At 46.4% G+C, this 20,498-nt stretch overlaps 2 protein-coding genes across 2 annotated transcripts; both read left to right on the forward strand.

Annotated features, from left to right (window-relative positions):
• The first annotated feature begins 8,075 nt into the window (after positions 1-8,075).
• Positions 8,076-10,500, forward strand: LOC310804564 (progranulin-like). Its single transcript, XM_083669831.1, has 5 exons — positions 8,076-8,345; positions 8,913-8,959; positions 9,310-9,492; positions 9,655-9,726; positions 10,174-10,500. The coding sequence occupies exons 3-5, from the start codon at positions 9,310-9,312 to the stop codon at positions 10,318-10,320; spliced, it is 402 nt and encodes a 133-aa protein (XP_083525957.1). The 5' UTR covers positions 8,076-8,345; positions 8,913-8,959; the 3' UTR covers positions 10,321-10,500.
• A 385-nt stretch (positions 10,501-10,885) lies between these two features.
• On the forward strand, positions 10,886-19,664 carry ddx54 (DEAD (Asp-Glu-Ala-Asp) box polypeptide 54). The gene is made up of 20 exons (XM_083670877.1): positions 10,886-11,156; positions 11,528-11,654; positions 11,844-11,914; positions 12,299-12,487; positions 12,595-12,644; positions 12,750-12,791; positions 12,941-13,036; positions 13,576-13,697; positions 14,347-14,408; positions 14,696-14,827; positions 15,028-15,238; positions 15,404-15,535; positions 15,831-16,052; positions 16,504-16,577; positions 16,707-16,913; positions 17,232-17,383; positions 17,509-17,622; positions 17,770-17,877; positions 18,282-18,421; positions 18,826-19,664. The coding sequence occupies exons 1-20, from the start codon at positions 11,037-11,039 to the stop codon at positions 19,086-19,088; spliced, it is 2,634 nt and encodes an 877-aa protein (XP_083527003.1). The 5' UTR covers positions 10,886-11,036; the 3' UTR covers positions 19,089-19,664.
• The last annotated feature ends 834 nt before the right edge of the window (positions 19,665-20,498 follow it).

Raw genomic sequence — 20,498 nt, forward strand, 5'->3', positions numbered from 1 at the left:
ACATGAAGGTTCCAGTAACTGACAGATAAGGCAACCAGGGGAGGCTGGTGGAGGTAGAAATCGGAGGACGGGCTCATTGTAATGCATGGAATGGAATGAGCAATGGTATCAAACACACATGTTTGATACCGTAGACACCATTCCCTGTTCTGTTCCATGCATTACAATGAGCCCGTCCTCCGATTTCTACCTCCACCAGCCTCCCCTGAAGGCAACCGAAATGAAATGCAAATATTCATAATCATCATCAGTGCTGTTCTTTAAACACCAGAGCTACTCTGCTGTAGCCCAGTCGGTCCCCCAGGCTGTGGCTCTGGTACCAGTGCTCAGTCTAGTTTGCATAATATCCTGATACAGGAATTCTGTTGATGTATGTCTTCTACGATCCCATCATCATCATCGTCATCAGGCAGCTAGTCAGGCAGCCAGGGTGAGGCCGGTGGAGGTACAAATCGGAGGACAGGCGGAAGGGCGCATTGTAATGCATGAAATGGAATGAGGAGCGGTACGATATCAAACACACGTGTTTTGTAACATTCCTCATTCCATGCCAGGCATTACAATGAGCCCGTCCTCCGATTTGTACCTCTACCAGCCTCCCCTAGTCAGGACTCAGGGGAGGCTCTGCTGTGGGAGCAGCAGAGGTGAGGACTAACACAACCAAGAGCGGGCAGCGAGGACAGGCAGTGTCCTCAGAGACGTAGCCTAAAAAGAACGGCATGCAGGAACAACAGCATATTAATGCCCCATGAATAATACATCTAGCACCATACAAATATGACTAGGGTCTGGATGGAACGGAGGCAGGGATTAGGTGACATGGTTTCGATACGGGGCTGGGCGTCTGGACAATGAACATGAGATTGGGAGCTAAGAGGTTGGCGTTGGCTTTAGTGGTGGTGGACCTGACACTAATCGCGGGTGCCTACCCCCCCCCCCCATGCCCTTTAAGCGAGTGCAGAAATGATGCAGCCCCCCATGTCAGATGGACATGCTAATCCCTTGGGGGGTTTATCACCTAAACCACCCTTAAGAACAAAAGCTGATCCCATACAAGGTAAGGAAAATAGCTTCACCTTTGTGGGTGAGTAAGCCCACATCACCCTTAGAAAACACACACACGCACACACACACACACACACACGCACACACACACACACACACACACACACACACACACACACACACACACACACAAAACCACAAACACGTACACACACACACACACACACACACACACACACACACACACACACACACACACACACACTAGCCCTAACCCTGTACTGACCCCCTGATAGATAGATAGATAGATAGATAGATAGATAGATAGATAGATAGATAGATAGATAGACAGACAGACAGACAGACAGACAGACAGACAGATAGATAGATAGATAGATAGATAGATAGATAGATAGATAGATAGGTAGAAAGATAGATAGAAAGATAGATAGATAGATAGAAAGATAGGTACTTTATTGATCCCCAAGTGGAAATTAAGGCGTTACAGCAGCTCACATCACAAACAACAACAACAAAATAAAGTGACAATAGAATAATAGACTAAAATAGACATTAGAAACATTCTATACAGTAAGAACAGTCCAGTATGATTTAACATCCCCCAGCCGGAGGAGGAGTTGTACAGTCTTATCACGGCAGGCAGAAAAGATCTCCTATAGCACTCCTTAGTGCAATGTGGTTGTAATAATCTGTTGCTAAAGGAGCTTCTCTGCTCTGCCAGAGTGTCATGTCGGGAATGGGAGGGATTGTCCATCATGGACAGGAGTTTGGTCCTCATCCTCCTATTGGCCACCTCCTCCACAGTGTCCAGGGTGACACTGAGGACAGAACCAGCTTTCCTAATAAGCTTGTTCAGGCTCTTGGTGTCACCTTCCTTGATGCTGCCACCCCTGCATACCCATCCTCATTACTGCGCTGGCCACCACTGACTGGTAGAACATTTTCAGCAGTGTCCTGCACACGTCAAAGGACCTGAGCCTCCTCAGGAAATAAAGCCGGCTCTGGCCCTTCTTGTACAGGACATCTGTGTCACCAGTCCAGTCCAGTTTACTGTCCAGGTGCACCCCAGGTACTTGTAGCTCTGGACCACCTCCACGTCCTCTCCCTGGATGGAAACAGGAGACAGGGGGACCCTAGTCCTCCTAATGTCCGCCACCATCTCCTTTCTCTTGCTGATGTTGAGTAGCAGGTGGTTCTGCTCACACCACTCAACAAAATTGTCCACCAGTCCTCTGTACTCGGTCTCCTGGCCACCACTGACACATCCCACAATAGCAGAATCATGCAAGAACTTCTGCAGATGGCAAGTATCTGTGTTGTGCCTGAAGTCCGAGGTATAGAGGGTGAAGAGTAAGGTAGCCAGAACTGTCCCCTGGGGGGCGCCAGTGCTGCTCACCACCCAGTCTGGCACACATCCCTGCAGCCGTACAAACTGTGGCCTGTTGGTCAGGTAGTTCGTAATCCAAGAAACAATGAGTCCACCTGCATCCTAAGCAGCTTATCCGCAAGTAGTAAGGGCTGTATGGTGTTAAATGCACTGGAGAAGTCAAATAACATGACCCTCACAGGGCTGCCAGCCTTATCTTACCTCATCTTATCTTAATAAGCTCTGTGTAGCAGTACCTTCGGAAAGTACTCAGACCTCTTCACTTTTTCCACATTTTGTAATGTTATAGACTCATTTTAATTTCAGTACATTTATTAAAATTAAAATACAGAAATACCTCATGTACATTCAAGTATTCAGACCCTTTGCTATGGCACTCTTAAATATAGCTAAAATGCAAAAATGTCATCAACAAATCACTCAGTAAGTTGAATTGAGTCCATCTTAATGCAAGGATAATAGTTCATGTAATTTTGGAATGAATATATTTGTTTTTATAGGGTCTCTGGACTCAATTCAACTTATTGGCACTGTAGATGATGGCACCATCCACACCAATGTCTGCCTAGTAGGCAAACTGCAGGAGGTCAAAAGACGTCTTCACCAGGACCAGAGCTTGATTCTGTCATGACTCTGCATACAGTAACAGTTGTTGATGGATGAGGAGCCAGTATGGCGGAAGGGCCTCTCAAGGCGAGACAAACAGGAGACATGTCCGCCAGATGGGGAAGACGCTAAAAAACATGGATGACAACTCTTCCTGGGACGGGCCTAATGAGCGTTGTCCCTGAGTTCAATGGGGCTTTGATGTCTTGCACAGCTGTTTCTGAGCAGCAGCTGGTCCCTTACAACCTGTTGTAAACCTCGACATAGCATTACTGCCTCTGAATAATATCAGTAGAATACCTCAATAACATTACCTCACTCTGTCCTATCACATGTAGAATACCTCAATAACATTACCCCACACTGTCCTATCACATGTAGAATACCTCAATAACATTACCTCACGATGTCCTATCACATGTAGAATACCTCAATAACATTACCCCACACTGTCCTATCACATGTAGAATACCTCAATAACATTACCTCACGATGTCCTATCACATGTAGAATACCTCAATAACATTACCTCTGCCTGCCTAGTCTGCCTGCCCTGCCTGCCTAGTCTACCTGCCCTATGTGCCTAACCTGCCCTACGTGCCCACCTGCCCTGCCTGTCTGCCTGTCCTACCTGCTTACCTGCCCTACCCTGTTTGCCATTCTCCCCGCTTGTCCCATTCCCTGTTGGTTTCTTATTAAATACCTTATTATTTTATATTTGTGTCCTGACTCTGTGTCTGCGCTTAGGTTCATTAGATCTGACCATAACAGAGGCTAAACAAAAAAAGACTGAAAGATCCTATCAAAATGATGACACACTGTATCCTCATTAGTTCATTAGCCATTACAGGACTGAGGCTGGTGGAGGCAGAAATCGGAAGACGGTCTCATTGTAATGCATGGAATGGAATGAGGAATGGTATCAATAGTATCAAACACATATTTCAGTGTGCGTAAACATAAAAAATGAGAAAAACCCAACTCCGTACAGTTCATTTTCTATAAATCTAACCCTCTTTAAAATGGATTGTGTTAAGCCTCCACTGGGGACAGCTTCAATCCAGGCTGCTACACAAGACAAGCCCTGTGGTTGACCAAGAGCTCAGGCTGGGGAGATCCTTATGCTTGCACTGACCTCTAGCTTCACTTTCCAGCCCCCATTACAGAGTAGTCTTTGGGCTCTACAAAACTTTTCATTCATATTATTCAGAGATGTTTAACTCCCTTGATTTACAATGGGTTTAACGAGAGAAGGAGATGAGTCTTTGTAGCATCACAGTATGTCCTTTATCATCGCTGCAAGAAATGCTCTCCCTCTCTTAGGCTGCCGATGGTGATAAGGGCACACTACAGCAATGTTGCTATTTGCTTACTCTCCTGTGGATATGAAAAAGTAATTGGGTTTTCGATCTAATCTCAAGCCACGGGGAAAAAAAAGCCCCAAAGAGGATTTACAGAAAAAAAAGCTTGGACAGCTCACAGATCGTAGAGTAGGTCTATGGAGCAGCCATGGGATATCGCACAGTATGTTGTGTAATCTGGTTCATATTCTCAGACTAAGAGGCCGTGTTGAGATTATATCTGTGCGTTAGAGCCTATCGAAGGAACCGAACCTTGTTTTTGCGTTCCTTACAGTTGACGGGGTATCAGAGGATCCGGCGTGAGTCATCAACATGCTGTGTAGGCCTGCGTATGCCTGCTGGGAAAACAACATAATCCACTGGCAGTATAATGTCTCGCCTGACTCCAGCTCTCCCTAAAAATAGATCTGATTGGTGATTATAGGCTTCTGGGTTGGATCATTATTATGATTCATTAGGGAAACATGACGCTTACACAACAACACCAGGACACAGAATCCAGTTTCATAGACGATAGATAGATGCTGGTGTGGGATCCTTGGGACGACGCTACCCTAACCCCCAACCATTAACCTTAACCCTTAGTCTTACCCTTACCCTTACCCAGGGCCAGCAGCCACATCACCCTGCATCCCTCTGCTGTCAGGTCAATCCTTGTATGGGGTCTAAGAGAGCCCAATGTCCCAGGGCAGTGAATGGGGCACTTCCTTGCAGAGGATGCCGTCCCTCTCATGAGACGGTAAACCGAGGTCCCGACTCCCGAGTCCTTAAAGATCCCATGGCACTTGCAGCAGGAGTAGTTAACGCCGGTGTCCCAATCAGGCCCTCAGACCATCATGGCCACCTAATCATCCCCTGCTTTCAAATGGCTCAAATGGCCCCTCCTTTTGATGCTACAAAAGAGAATATGTTCTCAGTCAATTTACCTGGTAAAATAAGGGATAAATAACCTCGGCCCTTACCTTAAGTGTTTGAAATCTCAACTTCAGTGGGGGTGACATCAGAGTGTCCCCTCCAGAGTGCTATACCCCTCTTTGCCTTTAGCGTTTCATAAATGCCACTTGATCAAATTGTGTGCCCAACTGTATGAATGATGAATGATTCGCATGAGAAGGGGGGAACCACTGATGAAGCGAGGCAACGGAGGAACTAATTTAAGCCTTTGCAACATGATTTATCAGAATCATGTCAGTAAAAGGTCAGTAAGTTCATATACAGTACACTTTTGAAACATAGATTTCTGTGCAGTAGGTCACATTATTTGGCGTATTGAAATCACTGAAAGGTGAAAATTGAACAGGTTCCCTGTTTTGCTGAGATCTTCCTTTTTTCCCCCTCTTAATTTTCTGCCTCCGAGGATTGTAGATGAGCAGAAGTGAAACCATCCCTGACCATAGGTTAGGGTTAACCCAAACTATTGTGCTGTATGTAGACATATTTGTGTGGACGTGTGTTTAATCAGGATAGGCTGATATTGATTCCAACCCCTTAAAGGTCCAGTATATAACATTCAAGCTTTCTAAAAGCTTCCTCATGGTTGTAATGACTATGTTTAATCGATAGCGAACAGGGAATGACATCCCTTGAAGGAAATATTTCATTTAAGAACGCTGTTCGTGTGCTGAAAAAGTGTTTTCTAAAATGGAGTGTCCTACCCGACACTCGGTTTGCATATAAACATGTTGTTACTGCCAGGGGTGTTCTAGGGGAGTGACTCACCGAGTTTAGCCTTTCTGTCTCTGGTGGCTGCCTCTTCGAATCGCGCACGCATGCAGAAACACAACAGCTAATATCCAACACTGCACAGGGGGTTATATTATTATTCGGAGGATGTTGTTGTTTGGAAATTCAAATTGAATTTTGCCGCAGTGGCCAGAAGTGGCAGATTTCCAAGAAACTTACGGCCTGCTCTAACAAAGGAGGACCTTTGTTAGAATGGACGATTAGAAGTTAGCGCTCATATTGTTAGTGCTCACATTAATTTAGCAGAACATCATATTTCTTCACTTTGTATTTGAAACTCACAGATCTAACTAGCTCCCATATCTAAATGAAATTGATTTTCTTTCCCTGGATCACTGACCTGACCTCACTTTTTAACCTTTGCTCCTTTTAATAAAAAATGGACATACAATAAAAGAGCTGCTTCCTCAATCTGAGGATGAAGTTTCCAGTTTCCAGAAAATGTATTGCAGAACTAACGAATGTGGTCAGAACATGCAAACGGTTCCATGCAGCTTGAACTTTTGAACGTTTTTTTTTAACTGAACATGAGAAGCCAGGGCTGTAACTACCACCAAGGTCACCGTTGCGAGTTTGTGATAAATAATTATCAATTTTACAATTTGCTTTAATTCTACAATCATATTTTTCAAGCATATTTCTGATGTTTTGGTAGACTATTTCAGCATGCTTGCTTCTCACAAAAACAAATATGAGTCATGAATTCTGATACAATCTATCAAATGATTCCTATGCTGTTATGATATTAATGAATTGCATTGAGACAGCTTGCTAATTTTTGGGGTGGGGTATTACTAAAATTGCATACAAAATAAATAAAAGCAAATGCGCAAAGTTGCTAGTGAGATTGCACCAAAATGCAGCTCCTGTTGAGCTTGAAAAAAAGCCCATAGCTGGGGAAGGATTCCTCCTGAACCCCTACATGGGTTGTACATGACCTTGGTGAAAGAAATGGGCCCTGGTTATGGCCCTGGGCAGCACATAGTCCAACAGCACACTCTGATGTATGGAATAATGACATGAATGAATGAATGAATGAATGAATGAATGAATGAATGACCCTAACCCCTAACCCTAACCCTAACCCCTAACCCCTAACCCTAACCCTAACCCCTACCCCTAACCCCTAACCCTAACCCTAACCCCTAACCCTAACCCCAACCCTAACCCCTAACCCTAACCCCTGACCCCTAACCCCTAACCCTAACCCTAACCCCTAACCCCTAACCCTAACCCCTAACCCACTTCATAAACACAACCTACTGTATTTGACTATAACTCTAACTTCTCACCCTTTTAATCACCCATCATGGGTTGTATATATTGCCTAATAAAATGTTGCACAAACAGGGCTGGACATAAAACTGAACAGCTGCATCCTAAATCAGATTATAACGTTTATAATGGTTACACACAGTTTCACTAAAACCAACTGCACAACCAACTGCTGTCAGGAGTGATTCAAGTTTGTTTGACTTTTTGCCACACTACACAACACGGAAGGCCAGGTCTGCTATCCCTGTAGATCGCTACCTGGTAGGTAGGACACGAGCTAGGGAGACTATGAATCGTGACACTGCATAGTAATCAATCTGCTCAGAACATGCAAAAAATTGATTCATGCAGCTGGAACTTCTTCTAAACTGATTATGGGAGCTGTGGTGTGCTGAACAGGACATGCCAGGTGTCACATGTCCTTAGAATGAATTGGCCTGATTACCGGGTAGTTTTCACTTCTTGTTTCACGTTGTTTTCAATTGTTTTTATCTTATTGGAAGAGTGATGTTGAAACCAGAGGAGGCTGGTGGAGGTAGAAATCGGAAGATGGGCTCATTGTTGTGCATGGAATGGAATGAGGAATGGTATCTTTTTTTAATACCTCCCCTTGTTGAACCACTTCTCACTTCTCACTTCTCTTACCCTTTATTTACACCACACTGTCGAGAGGTTGCCCGTCTCAATCACTGTACCGTTCATTGTATCATGATAATCATGTAATCATTGTACCGTTTACATCTGTATCCTGTTCATATGATAAATAAACTAATTTATTGATTTGATGCAATGGTGAGAATATCTGCCCTCACACCAAGAACGGAGGGATCAATTGTAGCTTGATTTGGTTGCTTCCATCTGCAATACCACCTTTATAGACGGGTCATCTGTCTCCTGCAATACTCGCTATCTACTCTCCACCCTACCGACCAGAATTGAGGGAAAAGGTAATGTTGTTTCATATCTTAACTGTCCCTCCTAAAGTTTCTCTCCTGTAAATACATTTAAAAAATCTTCCTTTCTTCTAGCATTGTGACTGCCAATAGCCCCCCGTCCTAGCATAGATTAATTTTTCTTATGATGACTGATGGATAGATGATTCACTTACTTAGGCAAATGTATTTGTAATGTAAGTCGCTTTGGATAAAGGTGTCTGCTAAATGCCATACATGTAAATGTTGTTTAATGGCAACAGTAAATGTACCATTGACACCTGGGCCATTGGTGTGATTGTTGTCAGTACCAAAGGTTATGAGGGGGATTTATTGAACTTTTTGATGTTACTGTATAACTATGGGGTGTAATGACCATTGGTATATAGTGACTCACACAATTATTAACAGAGTTATATAAAACTGTTGACATTGTCCCAAGTTTTGTATGTAGTATCCTGGCATACAAAGAGGACATACAGGTTCTCTTTTTTAAAAGTGGGAGGATAGATGATTCAAACCTGCTGTATAAATAGCAGTTGGGTGAGTAACCCTTTGTGCTTTGTGTGAAACATATGACAGGACAAATCAGTTGAGAAGACAGAGCTGAGATCAAGTACAAGGCCAAGGTAAGGGACAACATCAGAAATCAAACCATGCAATTTGAAATCAATCAATAACTCAAAAACAATACATTGAATTTCATAATGCACTTCTTAAGGCAAGTTTAATTGAAGGTAAATGTAGAATTCAGAAAGGGCTCAGATGCTTCCTTTTGAAACTGCAAGTTGAATCACAGTAAGAACCTCAGCAAAGCTATTTAATCACGAAAACTCTCTCGAAAATGTGAATGTCTCACAGCTGCGTTATTCATCGTTGATGACTCAATATCTATTTCTCTTCTCGACAAAATCCTCATGAGTCTTTCCTCACTTGGGAAAAATCGTCAAAACAAGTTGTTTTCTGTCTCTATCCAAAGATGTGGAACATTGCAGCGCTGGTGTTACTGGTGGCAGGGTTTTCCTCCTGCTCCAACACCTGCCGAGATGAGGATGGGGCTGCACAGGACCCAAGCCCTCCCCTCTCTCCCCTGTGGAGGTCTGAGGACACCCCTGTCCTGAGTAATGCCTTGGACAGCTCCGTGGTGTGGTGTGATCACACGGTCAATATGTTATTGTTTTTTTTCATGATTATTATATTGCATTGCATTGTTGATTGCTGCATTGTTGAGGAGCTAGCTTGCCATAAGCATTTCATTGCATCGTCTACGGCTGTATTCTATGGATATGATAAATAACTTTGATTTGATTTGATTTGATTTAAGGTCTACTGCCCTGATCGAACCACCTGCTGCAAGCACCCTACAGGCCTGTGGTTCTGCTGTCCCCAATACCCTGTGAGTTCAAGGACTATTTCTCTGTATGAGTTTTGGCATTATGGTCACAAGCAGTATGGAGGACAAAGTAGCTAGTCCAGCAAAATGTGTTGAGTCATGACTGTTTCAATCAAGGAAGGCTGGTGGGGGCAGAAATCAGAGGACCCCATTCCTAATTCCATTCCATGATTTATGAGCCCTTCCTCTGATTTCTGCGTCCTCCACACCCCACTGGAATAAGTATCTTAACAAGAACCGAGTACAGTTTCACTGATACTTTCCTAACTGGATCTTTGTCAGTAATCCTAAATAGGTGGCAATTTGGATGCACAATGAGCATGAAACAGCGTTGTGAGCATGAAACAGCGTTATGAGCATGAAACAGCGTTGTGAGCATGAAACAGCGTTATGCACACACTATGTCTGAGCTCATTGTCAATAAACTGTATATTGCTGTGTGTTCCCCAGGGAAGATGCTGTCTGGATGGGTACCACTGCTGCCCTTGGGGGTATGACTGTGACGTCACGTACACACACTGTGTGAGGAAGGGCCTGATGTACCCGTTTGCTCTGAAGCGGCCGGCACCTGCCATGATCCCAGCTAATCAGATGTGATACAACAACTGTGATCCAACTACCATGGTAAATGCTAAGTGGGATACTTGGCACGACCCGACACTGACGTCACCCCACTGAAACTGAGATTTGATTAATGTTAGGTTATATGCTTTCAAGTGTAATCTTCTATGGCTTTTTAAAAAAAACTTTTTAACAGATCAAATAAACATAATAATACATGTATGACATGTTGCGTCGAATTTATTTTTCCTTTTTGACTTGTATATGAGTTTATGCAATGAATAACTCTGGCACATGAGTGAATGCTCTGCTGTATTTCGTTAATTTTATGCACTCACAAATAACAAGCTGAGGCAAAAACCTGTCAAATCGATAGCCTTATATATTAGGCAGAGAGCATGAAAAACCTTATGAAACCTTATGAAACCGGTATGTCCAGTCGCGTTGTATGAGGTTAAGTAATAATTGACCCCATATCTCTCTCTGGGTCAAGTATCTGGTCAACTCAAAGGGGGGGTTGATAAACATTGTGTGGCGCGTCATACTATGCGCCGTCGCATCAATGTTGCGTGCGCATAGGATTCACACGTGTGTCAAGCAAGATGTCTGCCTTCAGTTTTGTTGTCGTGTGCTGAGCGCGTCTGAGTTATTTCTGAGCACCTATCTTGTTCTGTTTTCCATATTCGACTAAGTTTGAAGTATTGTGCAGGGAGTTCCTTTAGCCGTAGCACAGGGTGCTGATAACTGCCGAAATGGCTCAGAGAAAGAAGAAACTGACGAAGAAGAAGAGACACACGGGCCACAGGGACCCCGAGGTGGACTCGGACGGTGGAGACTTCGAACTCGCTGCTCAAGTCAAGGACGATGATTCTGTAAGAACCGTGAAATGTGTTGTGCTGTCTTATAACTAGCATATGTGATCTGGTAGTTTGGTGCTTGTTGTGGCACTTTGATTTCCCCTGAACTTACTTTGCTAACTCGCTTGCTAACTGGTTAGCCTTCGTAGCCAGGCAGCTGAAGGTAGCCATGGATGTCATCAGGCTTCTATAACATGCTACGGGTGATTATATCGTCCTCCCTATATTATTGCCCGTATTTGGTGTTGAGTGCGTGCAGTATTCAATTGCCTCTGAAAATAAATTGCTGTCAGTTTATCCTGTCGATGTTAATGGCCGATGCTGTTATGGTGGCGTTGACACTGAGATGTGGTACATTTGACATGTAAACATTTGTGTTCTTTCAGCCTGGGAGGAAGCTACCTCGTTTCCCTGCCTCCTCGGAATGCCAGTCAGATGCAGAACTGGACATGCGGGAGCTCGTCAGGGCCCAGAACAAGAAGAAGAAGAAGTCGGGAGGCTTCCAGTCCATGGGTAAGAACTCACATTTGTTGAAACGGAAGGAAGAAGGCCAGATAAGTCAGAAACCTGGAACTCATGGGATATCTATCAGACTCTTCCTTCTGTTTAGATTGCTTGGCCTGCCTCTACCTGTGAGAGAGATGTTACACACATTGCACACAAGAATATGTCATAAAAATAACCTGATGCTTTCTATTACAGGTCTCAGCTACCCAGTTTATAAAGGGGTCATGAGAAAGGGCTACAAAGTCCCCACTCCGATCCAGAGACGGGTAGGTCAATGTCCTGGTCCCAAACACCTTCCTAGTGCATTACAGCCGGTCTCAATGGCCTATGCCAGCAGTTCCCAAACTTGGGATCGGGACCACAATGTCTCTGTATTGCACCTGTAGCCTATATGCCAGTGTTTTGGGGTTCAAATCCAACCAATTGGAGCATATTTTAGGCAAACAGAATACACTTGAATGTCATTATAATGTATGACACTGACATACCTCCTGCATTAGAATATCATTTGTAGGATTGGCACTGCTAGGTCCAATGCCCTTGTCTGAAATGCCTTCCTAGTGCATTAAAACCAGTATGAATTGTGACTGAACTGATTTCGGGTTAGGTTGTGTACACTACGAGACCTCTCTCTCTCTCTTTGACCATAGACAATCCCAGTGATTCTGGATGGCAAGGACATGGTTGCCATGGCGAGGACTGGCAGTGGAAAGACGGCGGCGTTCTTGGTGCCCATGTTTGAGAAGCTGAAGGGCCCCCAGTCCCAAATGGGGGCCCGGGCACTCATCCTGACCCCCACCAGAGAGCTGGCTCTGCAGACCATGAAGTTCACCAAAGAGGTCTGTTTGTTTTTGTAAACAAAAGCATTTTGTGGTCAAACTTTGTAGTTTTGGCAGGGTGTGTTGGGGCTGTTTTGTATTAACGTTGGGTTCCTTTTGCTTTTCAGTTGGGGAAATTCACTGGCCTCAAGACCGCTTTGATCCTTGGTGGAGACAGGTATGCAGTAGAGTTACAGACATGTGACGTTGAATTGTGTGTTGTTTATATTTAGGTAGCACCTTGTTCACCAAAACGGTTTTAACATTGGGTTTTGTTTTGTAGAATGGATGATCAGTTTGCTGCGCTTCACGAGAACCCAGACATGTACGTACACAATGTCCCTCCGCCATCCTTTCCAAAGCAACATCCATCAAGCCCCTATGGCCTCTACTATGCCCGTTGATGTTGTTGTTGTTGTTGTTGTCGTCATTGTTGTTGTTGTTACCTGTAATTTTGAGCTCCTTTGCCTACAGAATCATCGGTACCCCGGGGCGTCTGATGCATGTCATCATGGAGATGAACCTGAAGCTCCAGAACGTGGAGTATGTGGTGTTTGACGAGGCTGACAGGTGAGGCTGCCCGTCTAGCAGGGGAGACTGGTGAAGGATGGCCTCGTTGTAATGCATAGAATGATGGTATTCCATTCCAAGCATCACAATGAGCCCGTCTTCTGATTTCTAGCCTCCACTGCCATCTAGCATCTATAGGCTATTGGTCATTATCAGATGCCGTACTTCCTGTTGTTGTTTGTCGCGCTGCGTATACGTATAAATTTTTTACGCTGCTTACACTAACAGGAAATCCGTGTGTGATAAAGCAGCTGGATTTAGACTTTTAGGTGGGGTCACAAATGGGTCTGACGAGGAAAGTCTATGGGCACTTGGGACAGAGCAAATTTCAGATTTTTTTTTGAATGTCACACATGGGTCTAAAAAGCTTTTGTCCGGTAGCATGAGGTAAAGTAGCCACATTTGAAGTATCACTGGAAGCACCCTAGCGCGTAGTAACATTTTTAGTTTTGTGTTTGTTCTCACTCGGGAGGCGTAGATGGTTTTAAGGTCAATACAGTCTGGGATGGATGTGAACATGCCTGTCTCTCCCCCCACAGGCTGTTTGAGTTGGGTTTTGCGGACCAGCTCCAGGAGATCATCCGCAGGCTCCCAGACAACAGGCAGACCCTGCTGTTCTCCGCCACCCTGCCCAAACTGCTAGTGGAGTTCGCCAGAGCTGGTAAGACTTCCTGCACTGTTCCTTTAAGACCAGGGTTCTTCTCCTCTGGTCCCCTGTCCCTTTAAGACCAGCGTTCTTCTCCTCTGGTCGCCTGTTCCTTTAACACCAGGGTTCTTCTCCTCTGGTCGCCTGTTCCTTTAACACCAGGGTTGTTCTTCTCTGGTCACAGGGTGCAGACTCATTGTCCAAGCCTAATGCTGTTACTGATCGTTCAGACCACAATCAACGCGGCTGTAAATCAGTCGTCCTAGATTGTGTGGCCGGGAAGGACCACCTCCACTAATGAGTTTATTGATCATATCACAGGATACAGCTGTAAACAGTACAATGAAATGCTTATTTACGAGCTACGGCTCAACAGTGTGGTGAAATACAAGGATAGGAATGCAATAAAATAGAGTAATAACTACACAATACACAATAAACATGAATAACCCAAACAATATGGAGACCAAATGGAGACCCGGCAACGGTCTTGCGATAAAAATCGCAAGTGGTGTGTACATCCTCTTAGGGCTGCTCTAAAACAAAGGCCTGAGTAGACTGCTGCCCCCTCTGGACCAGAAGTGAAAAACATCTCTCAAACAGCAATGTCTCTGGGTAGAACCTCTGGTAGGCCTGACAGTGTTGTGATGTTGTGTGTGTTTAGGGTTGACAGAGCCTGTGCTGATTCGCCTGGACGTGGACAGCAAGCTGAGTGAGCTACTGAAGGTAAGGCTAAAGGGTTCCTCATCTGACCCCCCCCCCCCCCCCCCCCCCCCCGAGTTTGGAATCCTAAACTCGAGATCTGCACGTCTAAGTCGGATTGTCGCACACATTTCCCACTGACGTTTCGATTTACACGAGTGAGGACCTTGAGTTAGGATTCCATCCTCCATCATCCCTGTCGTGGCATGTACACATGCGTACCAAAAAAACCCAACAACATAACTATCCATCGCCCAAGATGTCAAAACTCCTCAACACTGTTTTGGCCTCCTCCTCCTCCTCCTCCCCAGCTGTCGTTCTTCCACCTGCGGATGGATGACAAGCCCGCGCTGCTGCTGCACCTCCTCAGGAACGTCATGAAGCCCCAGGAGCAGACGGTGGTCTTCGTCGCCACCAAGCACCACGTAGAGTACATCAAAGAGGTGAGACCACCCCCCCCCATCCCCACCATGTCATAACTTTGACAGACCCCCCCCCCTCACCACTCAACATTTATGCACTCTGTACTGTAAGCTACTTTGGATAAAAGCCTCTGCTAAATGGCGTGTGTGTGTGTGCGTGTGTGTGCGTGTGCGTGCGTGTGCGTGTGTGTGTGTGTGTGTGTGTGTGTGTGTGTGTGTAGCTGCTGGCTGTGGAGGGTGTGGAGTGTGCCTACATCTACAGTGCCCTGGACCAGACGGCCAGGAAGATCAACATCGGGAAGTTTGTCCACCGCAAGGCCATGGTGCTCATAGTCACAGACGTGGCGGCCAGAGGGATAGACATCCCCCTGCTGGACAACGTCATCAACTACAACTTCCCCTCCAAGGCCAAGCTCTTCCTGCATAGAGTCGGTGGGTAACATAGACACACACACACACCAACCAAACCAATCAATCACAAGCACCGCTGAATAAAAAAATGGAGACCAGAGACACCATGTCAGGAACCATACATGAGCAGTCCAGTAAGGACCGTCCCATTGACCCGTTGGTTCTCCCCTCTCTCTCTACCCCCAGGTCGAGTGGCCCGTGCGGGCCGCAGCGGCACCGCCTACAGCCTGGTGTGTACCGACGAGATCCCTTTCGTCTACGACCTCCACCTCTTCCTGGGGAGACCTCTGCAGCTGTCCACGCCCGAACACCCACCAGGTACCAGCGCCATGCGAGACAGAGACAAGTAGAGCGAGAACTACTCCTCTTCTCTTCAGTTGTCCTTTCCACACAGTCTCTTGGTACTCTCTCTCTCTCTCTCTCTCTCTCTCTCTCTCTCTTGACACATTCTGACATATTATTTCTCTCTCCCCCCCCCCCCCCCCCCCCACATTATTTGTCCCTCATCCCTCTCTCTTTCTTTCCCTCTGACAAACCTGATCTCTTCATTTGCCAAATCATCTACTATGTACTCCCCCCCCCTGCCTTTCCCTCCCTCCCTCCCTCCCTCCAGAGGCGGACGGCGTGTTTGGCCGCGTTCCTCAGAGCGTCATTGACGATGAGGAGTCCCAGCTGATCTCGGCCCACGAGAACGCCCTGGACCTGGAGAACCTTCGGCGCATCTCTGAGAACGCCTACAAGCAGTACATCAAGTCCCGGCCCAGCCCCTCCCCCGAGTCCTTCAAGCGGGTCAAGAACACGGACCTGTCCAGCATGGCGGTCCACCCTCTACTAGGTCAGGAGAAGTACACTACGTCTGTCTTCTACGTCCCTCTGATAGGAGGAGGGAGACTGACAGAGTAAAGGTTATCGCTGTCCATCCTCCGCTTGTTCGGTAGGACAACTGACACATTTATGACACACACAACTCAGATGTAGCCCTCTTTGAAATGGCGAAAAGTGAAAGCCCTCCACATTCTCCTGAACGTCTCCATGGTAACTGATCTTTGTATCAGATCTTAGGTCCCTCTTGTCTCACACTTTTTTTTTTTTTTTTTTTAATTTAATATTGTTTTATTTGGAAAAGATCTGAATTATCCAATTTAACAAGGTTTAGCATTGGGTATCCAAATATTAAAAAGTCAAAGAAAAAGAAAAGAGAACAAATCCAAATGTTTTCCAAAGTTATTTCACATCGTTTCCGTTGTGGCCATCTCACTCCCTGGGTCTCTCATGTTGTTCTCCAGGGACCGGGTTGGAGAACAAGGAGCTGGAGCGACTCCACATGGTCGACAGCATCAAGGGCTACAAGTCCAAAGCCGTGAGTCTCAACCCTGTGGCTTACACACCCCGACGATGAAACACACCATGGAATTATGGTGAAACAGAAACCATATGATATCTAGTCCTACTTTAATCACCGTCTGCTCTCTGTGTGTCTCCCCTCAAGACCATCTTTGAGATCAACTCCAACTCCAAGAACAGTGCCAACCTGGTGATGCGGGCCAAGCGCGCCAGAGACACCAGGCTGGTGGACAAGTTCACCAAGAAGAGAGAAGACCTGGTGGCGGAGAGCAGGTCACACCAGCCGCTCGCCGTCCTGCCCTCCACACAGGTCCCAGAGATGGGGGACAGCGAGGAGGACGAGGACCTGCAAGTAAGACCCTGTCCTCTCTCTCCGATACCCAACATGCCTGATCCGAGCCTGTCAGCAGTGCAGTCAGGAGTTAAAGGCATAGGTCACCCAAATGACACAATCACATATTTGGATTGGAGTCCTTGTCCATAGACTCCGATGTGATTTGAGTCATTTGGGTGAACTGTCCCTTTTAACTAAATAAACACGTTGTGTAAAACCATAGCAATTCCCCCGTGGGTGTTCTTTGTGGCGTACTGCTGTTATTTGGACCTTCTGGTGTTTTGGTTTTGGGGGGGTGTAGTCCTTCATGCTGTAGTGCTGTTGTTTGTCCACCAGGGGGTGTTCTCTGAGGTGGTGGGTGGGAAGAGGAGGAAGCCGCTGGAGGACGGCGAGACGGAGAGGCCAAAAAGCAAAAAGAGCAGGGAGACTGCCAAAGACGAGGAGCACTATGTCCCTTACCGACCCAAAGACTTCAACTCTGAGAGAGGGTAAAGGTTCACTCCTGCTCTGTCCATCAACGCTGCAGACAATTCTTAAAGTGGAAATGGAGGGTTGCAGTACACAATAATAATAATACTGTGTGTGTGTGTATTTTTGTTGTTGCTGTGACTAGGCTGAGCCTGGGAACAGAAGGCACTACCTTTGAGCAGCAAGCCTCCACTGCAGTACTGGACCTGATGGGGGACGAAGGGGACAGACTCAACCAGCATAAACACATGATGAAATGGTGAGAGAGAGAGAGAGCACTGATGCGCACACACTCGCATACACACAGGCACGCATGCACACACACACACCCCTTCGCACATCTCTCGTGTTCCGTGTGTCCTCCCCTGACTCCTCTCTCCATCTCTCTCTCTCTCTCTCTCTTCAGGGATCGTAAGAGGAAGCGCTTCGTTAAAGAGTCAGGAAAGGAGGACCAGAAGAAGAAGCAGAAGACGGAGAGCGGACAGATTGTCAGCAAGAAGAACAAGAAGAACTTGTATCCTTTCAGTCCTCTGGTCTCTGTAACGTGCTATGCTATGACTACGGCCTATGGATGGGCAACAAGACGGATTCCAACGTCCGCTAAGTACTTAAGGGGCACAGTCCATTCTCTCTCTCCTTTACCATGATATTATTCGGATGAACCAAGGACATCTATGACTGAGGCCGATTGTTGGGTGTTATTAGACATTCTCACTTTGTGTCAGTCCACTGAGTTGTACAGGGGAGGCTGGCGGACGTAGAAATCGGAGGACCGGGAGGACGGGGCTCATTGTAATGCACGGAACGGAATGGGGAATGGTATTACAATGAGCCCTGTCCTCTGATTTTCTACGTGGGCCAGCCTCCCCTGGGGTAGCAGTGTTAGGAGGAGGTTGGGAGTCCTTGACTCTGTCTCAGCTACGAGGAGTGGAAGAAGAAGTACAAGATGGAGGATGGAGGAGGAGATTCAGATGGCGAGACCAGCAGAGGAAGGCCCGGTGGTCGAGGAGGTCGAGGAGGAGGAAGAGGAGGAGGAGGAAGAGGAGGAGGAGGAGGAGGTAAGAGTGGATTTAATCTGAATAACTTGGAATAAAAATGATAAATATCTGGTTTGTTTTATTTCCAGTAATGCATGTTTTATAGCCATGTACTGCATGCGTAATGAAACAGATACTGTGAAACCCAGGGCCATTATTTTATCTATGGCCCCTCCCAGGACCTGGCCTATTCCTCTTTAACTCACTAACTGCCAAAGAATTGCAGAACACTCACCACCTAGAGTGCCAAGTGTTTTTATGTGGTATTTACCTAGCGACACTTTGATTTTCATAATTTATACCTTTTTGGTGAATAAAGTCACCCTTGGCGCTCTAGAATGTTGACAATTGAGACTAATTATATGAGAATCTCTCTCTCTCTCTCTCCCCCTCTCTCTCTCTTTCTCTGCCCCACTATCCCTCAGGTCGTGGTCGAGGCCGACACGGACCCTCCTCTCGCGACGGCCAGTCCCATAGTCAGGACAGAGGCGGCCCCCGGGCGCGTTCAGAGCTGAAGAGCCACGACCAGATCCTGAAGCAGCGGCGCGTCAGAGAGAAGCAGAACTTCCTGCAGAGCGGGGGGCTCAAGAAGCTGCGGGGGAAGGGCAGACAACGCCTCAACGAAGTCAAGAGCTCCGGCTTCGGGAGAGGGGTCCACAAGAAGGGCAAGATGAGGAAGAAGATGTGAGGGGTGGATGGAGGAGGAGGAGGAAGGAGGATGAGGAGATGGAGAAGGAGAAATCTAGGAAGCGTGGTGGTGGGCAGGGGGGTTGAGGAAAGGAAGAGACAATGTCATGGCACCCATACAGTGTTGAAGATTAGGGTCAGAGTTTTCCTCTCACCCTCTGCTTCCTCTAGCCTTGAGACAGAGACTGTCTGTGTTACCAGGGCTACAGAGACTGTCTGTGTTACCAGGGCTACAGAGACATGGACACCTGTGTGTATGAATGCTGAGTCAGGTATATTCAGTGATGTCGCGGAGGATAAAGCTCACCTTTTTCGGGGGTCAATAGTGTTAACCCTTAACGAAAATGTGCGTATTTTAACGGAAACCATTTAACGGTAATCTTTTTTCTCCAGTGTCTAGCATTTACCCGCATTTTTTCTACCGCTGCATCCCCTGGTATATTCACACCTACGGTATACTGGAACACACGTTGTTATAACCCTGCCCAGGTGGGGTGCTCTCTCAATAAAATAAACGTTTGTATTTGTATCTGTATATTATTAATTAGTGCCTAATACAGATGTGATTGTGTTGTTACCCTGTGTGTGTCGTTCTTAATGTTTCGTAAGGAAGTATGCAACAGTACGAAGATGACAACATTAAACACTCGACATCCATCACCGCCCAATATTAGCAGACAGACGTCAGAAGGAGCTCAGTGAAGTCAGTGGCGTAGTGATGAAGGTGAAGTTGATGGACTGATATTATTGGCTGATTCACAGCTCACTACACTGAGCTGCCCAATGAGCAGTGAGAAACACTTCAGATGGTTGATCGGTTTAAATGGCTGATGATGAAGTTGGAAGTCAGATTGTATCAAGAACTACGCCCCAGGTCCTATTCTTTACCCTTCTCATCGATGTCTGCACCTGTTCTTCCCTCACAAACAACACCCTCCAGGAGGGCACTCTGGGGGTGGCAGGGCGAAGGGGCAGGTGCTGTTGCCACTTTCACCCCCTACCCCTGTGGACATACCTGAGTGCAATGCTTTTAAAACCCTATAGGGGGAGTGAAAGAGCATCTACTTTGGCAAGAGGGGTAGATACTGACGGGGGCCACAGCCTGATCTTCTCCAGCAGGGGGCACTAGCGTACAGAGAGTGGTCTGTCAGGGTAGTACACTCGGTCAACATGTTTTCATTTCAGAGATGTAGCCGATAGGCTAGCTCAACGAACGGGTGTTGAAAGACAGACTGAGGGCCAGGGGTACAGCAGGGACGAAGGTTGAACAGAATGAGGAGAATTAAGGGGACGTTTCTGTCAACGCAGACCCACTATAGACAGTGTCTCACTTACCCCTTATCATTCAGTCATATGCGTCTTGTGCTATACGTCAGGGGAGGCTGGGGGAGGTTGAAGTTGGAGGACGGGC

This window comes from Argentina silus (genome assembly GCF_951799395.1).
Source record: "Argentina silus genome assembly, chromosome: 5".
Classification (NCBI taxonomy): Eukaryota; Metazoa; Chordata; class Actinopteri; order Argentiniformes; family Argentinidae; genus Argentina; species Argentina silus.

Excerpts from the sequence above, each read along its gene's own strand:
- LOC310804564 (XM_083669831.1), top strand. The coding sequence starts at position 9,310 with ATGTGGAACATTGCAGCGCTGGTGTTACTGGTGGCAGGGTTTTCCTCC. Across the intron at positions 9,493-9,654 it reads TGGTGTGGTGTGATCACACG|GTCTACTGCCCTGATCGAAC; the intron begins GTCAATATGTTA and ends ATTTGATTTAAG. Across the intron at positions 9,727-10,173 it reads TCTGCTGTCCCCAATACCCT|GGAAGATGCTGTCTGGATGG; the intron begins GTGAGTTCAAGG and ends TGTGTTCCCCAG.
- ddx54 (XM_083670877.1), top strand. The coding sequence starts at position 11,037 with ATGGCTCAGAGAAAGAAGAAACTGACGAAGAAGAAGAGACACACGGGC. Across the intron at positions 16,053-16,503 it reads GGCGGTCCACCCTCTACTAG|GGACCGGGTTGGAGAACAAG; the intron begins GTCAGGAGAAGT and ends GTTGTTCTCCAG. Across the intron at positions 16,578-16,706 it reads AGGGCTACAAGTCCAAAGCC|ACCATCTTTGAGATCAACTC; the intron begins GTGAGTCTCAAC and ends TCTCCCCTCAAG.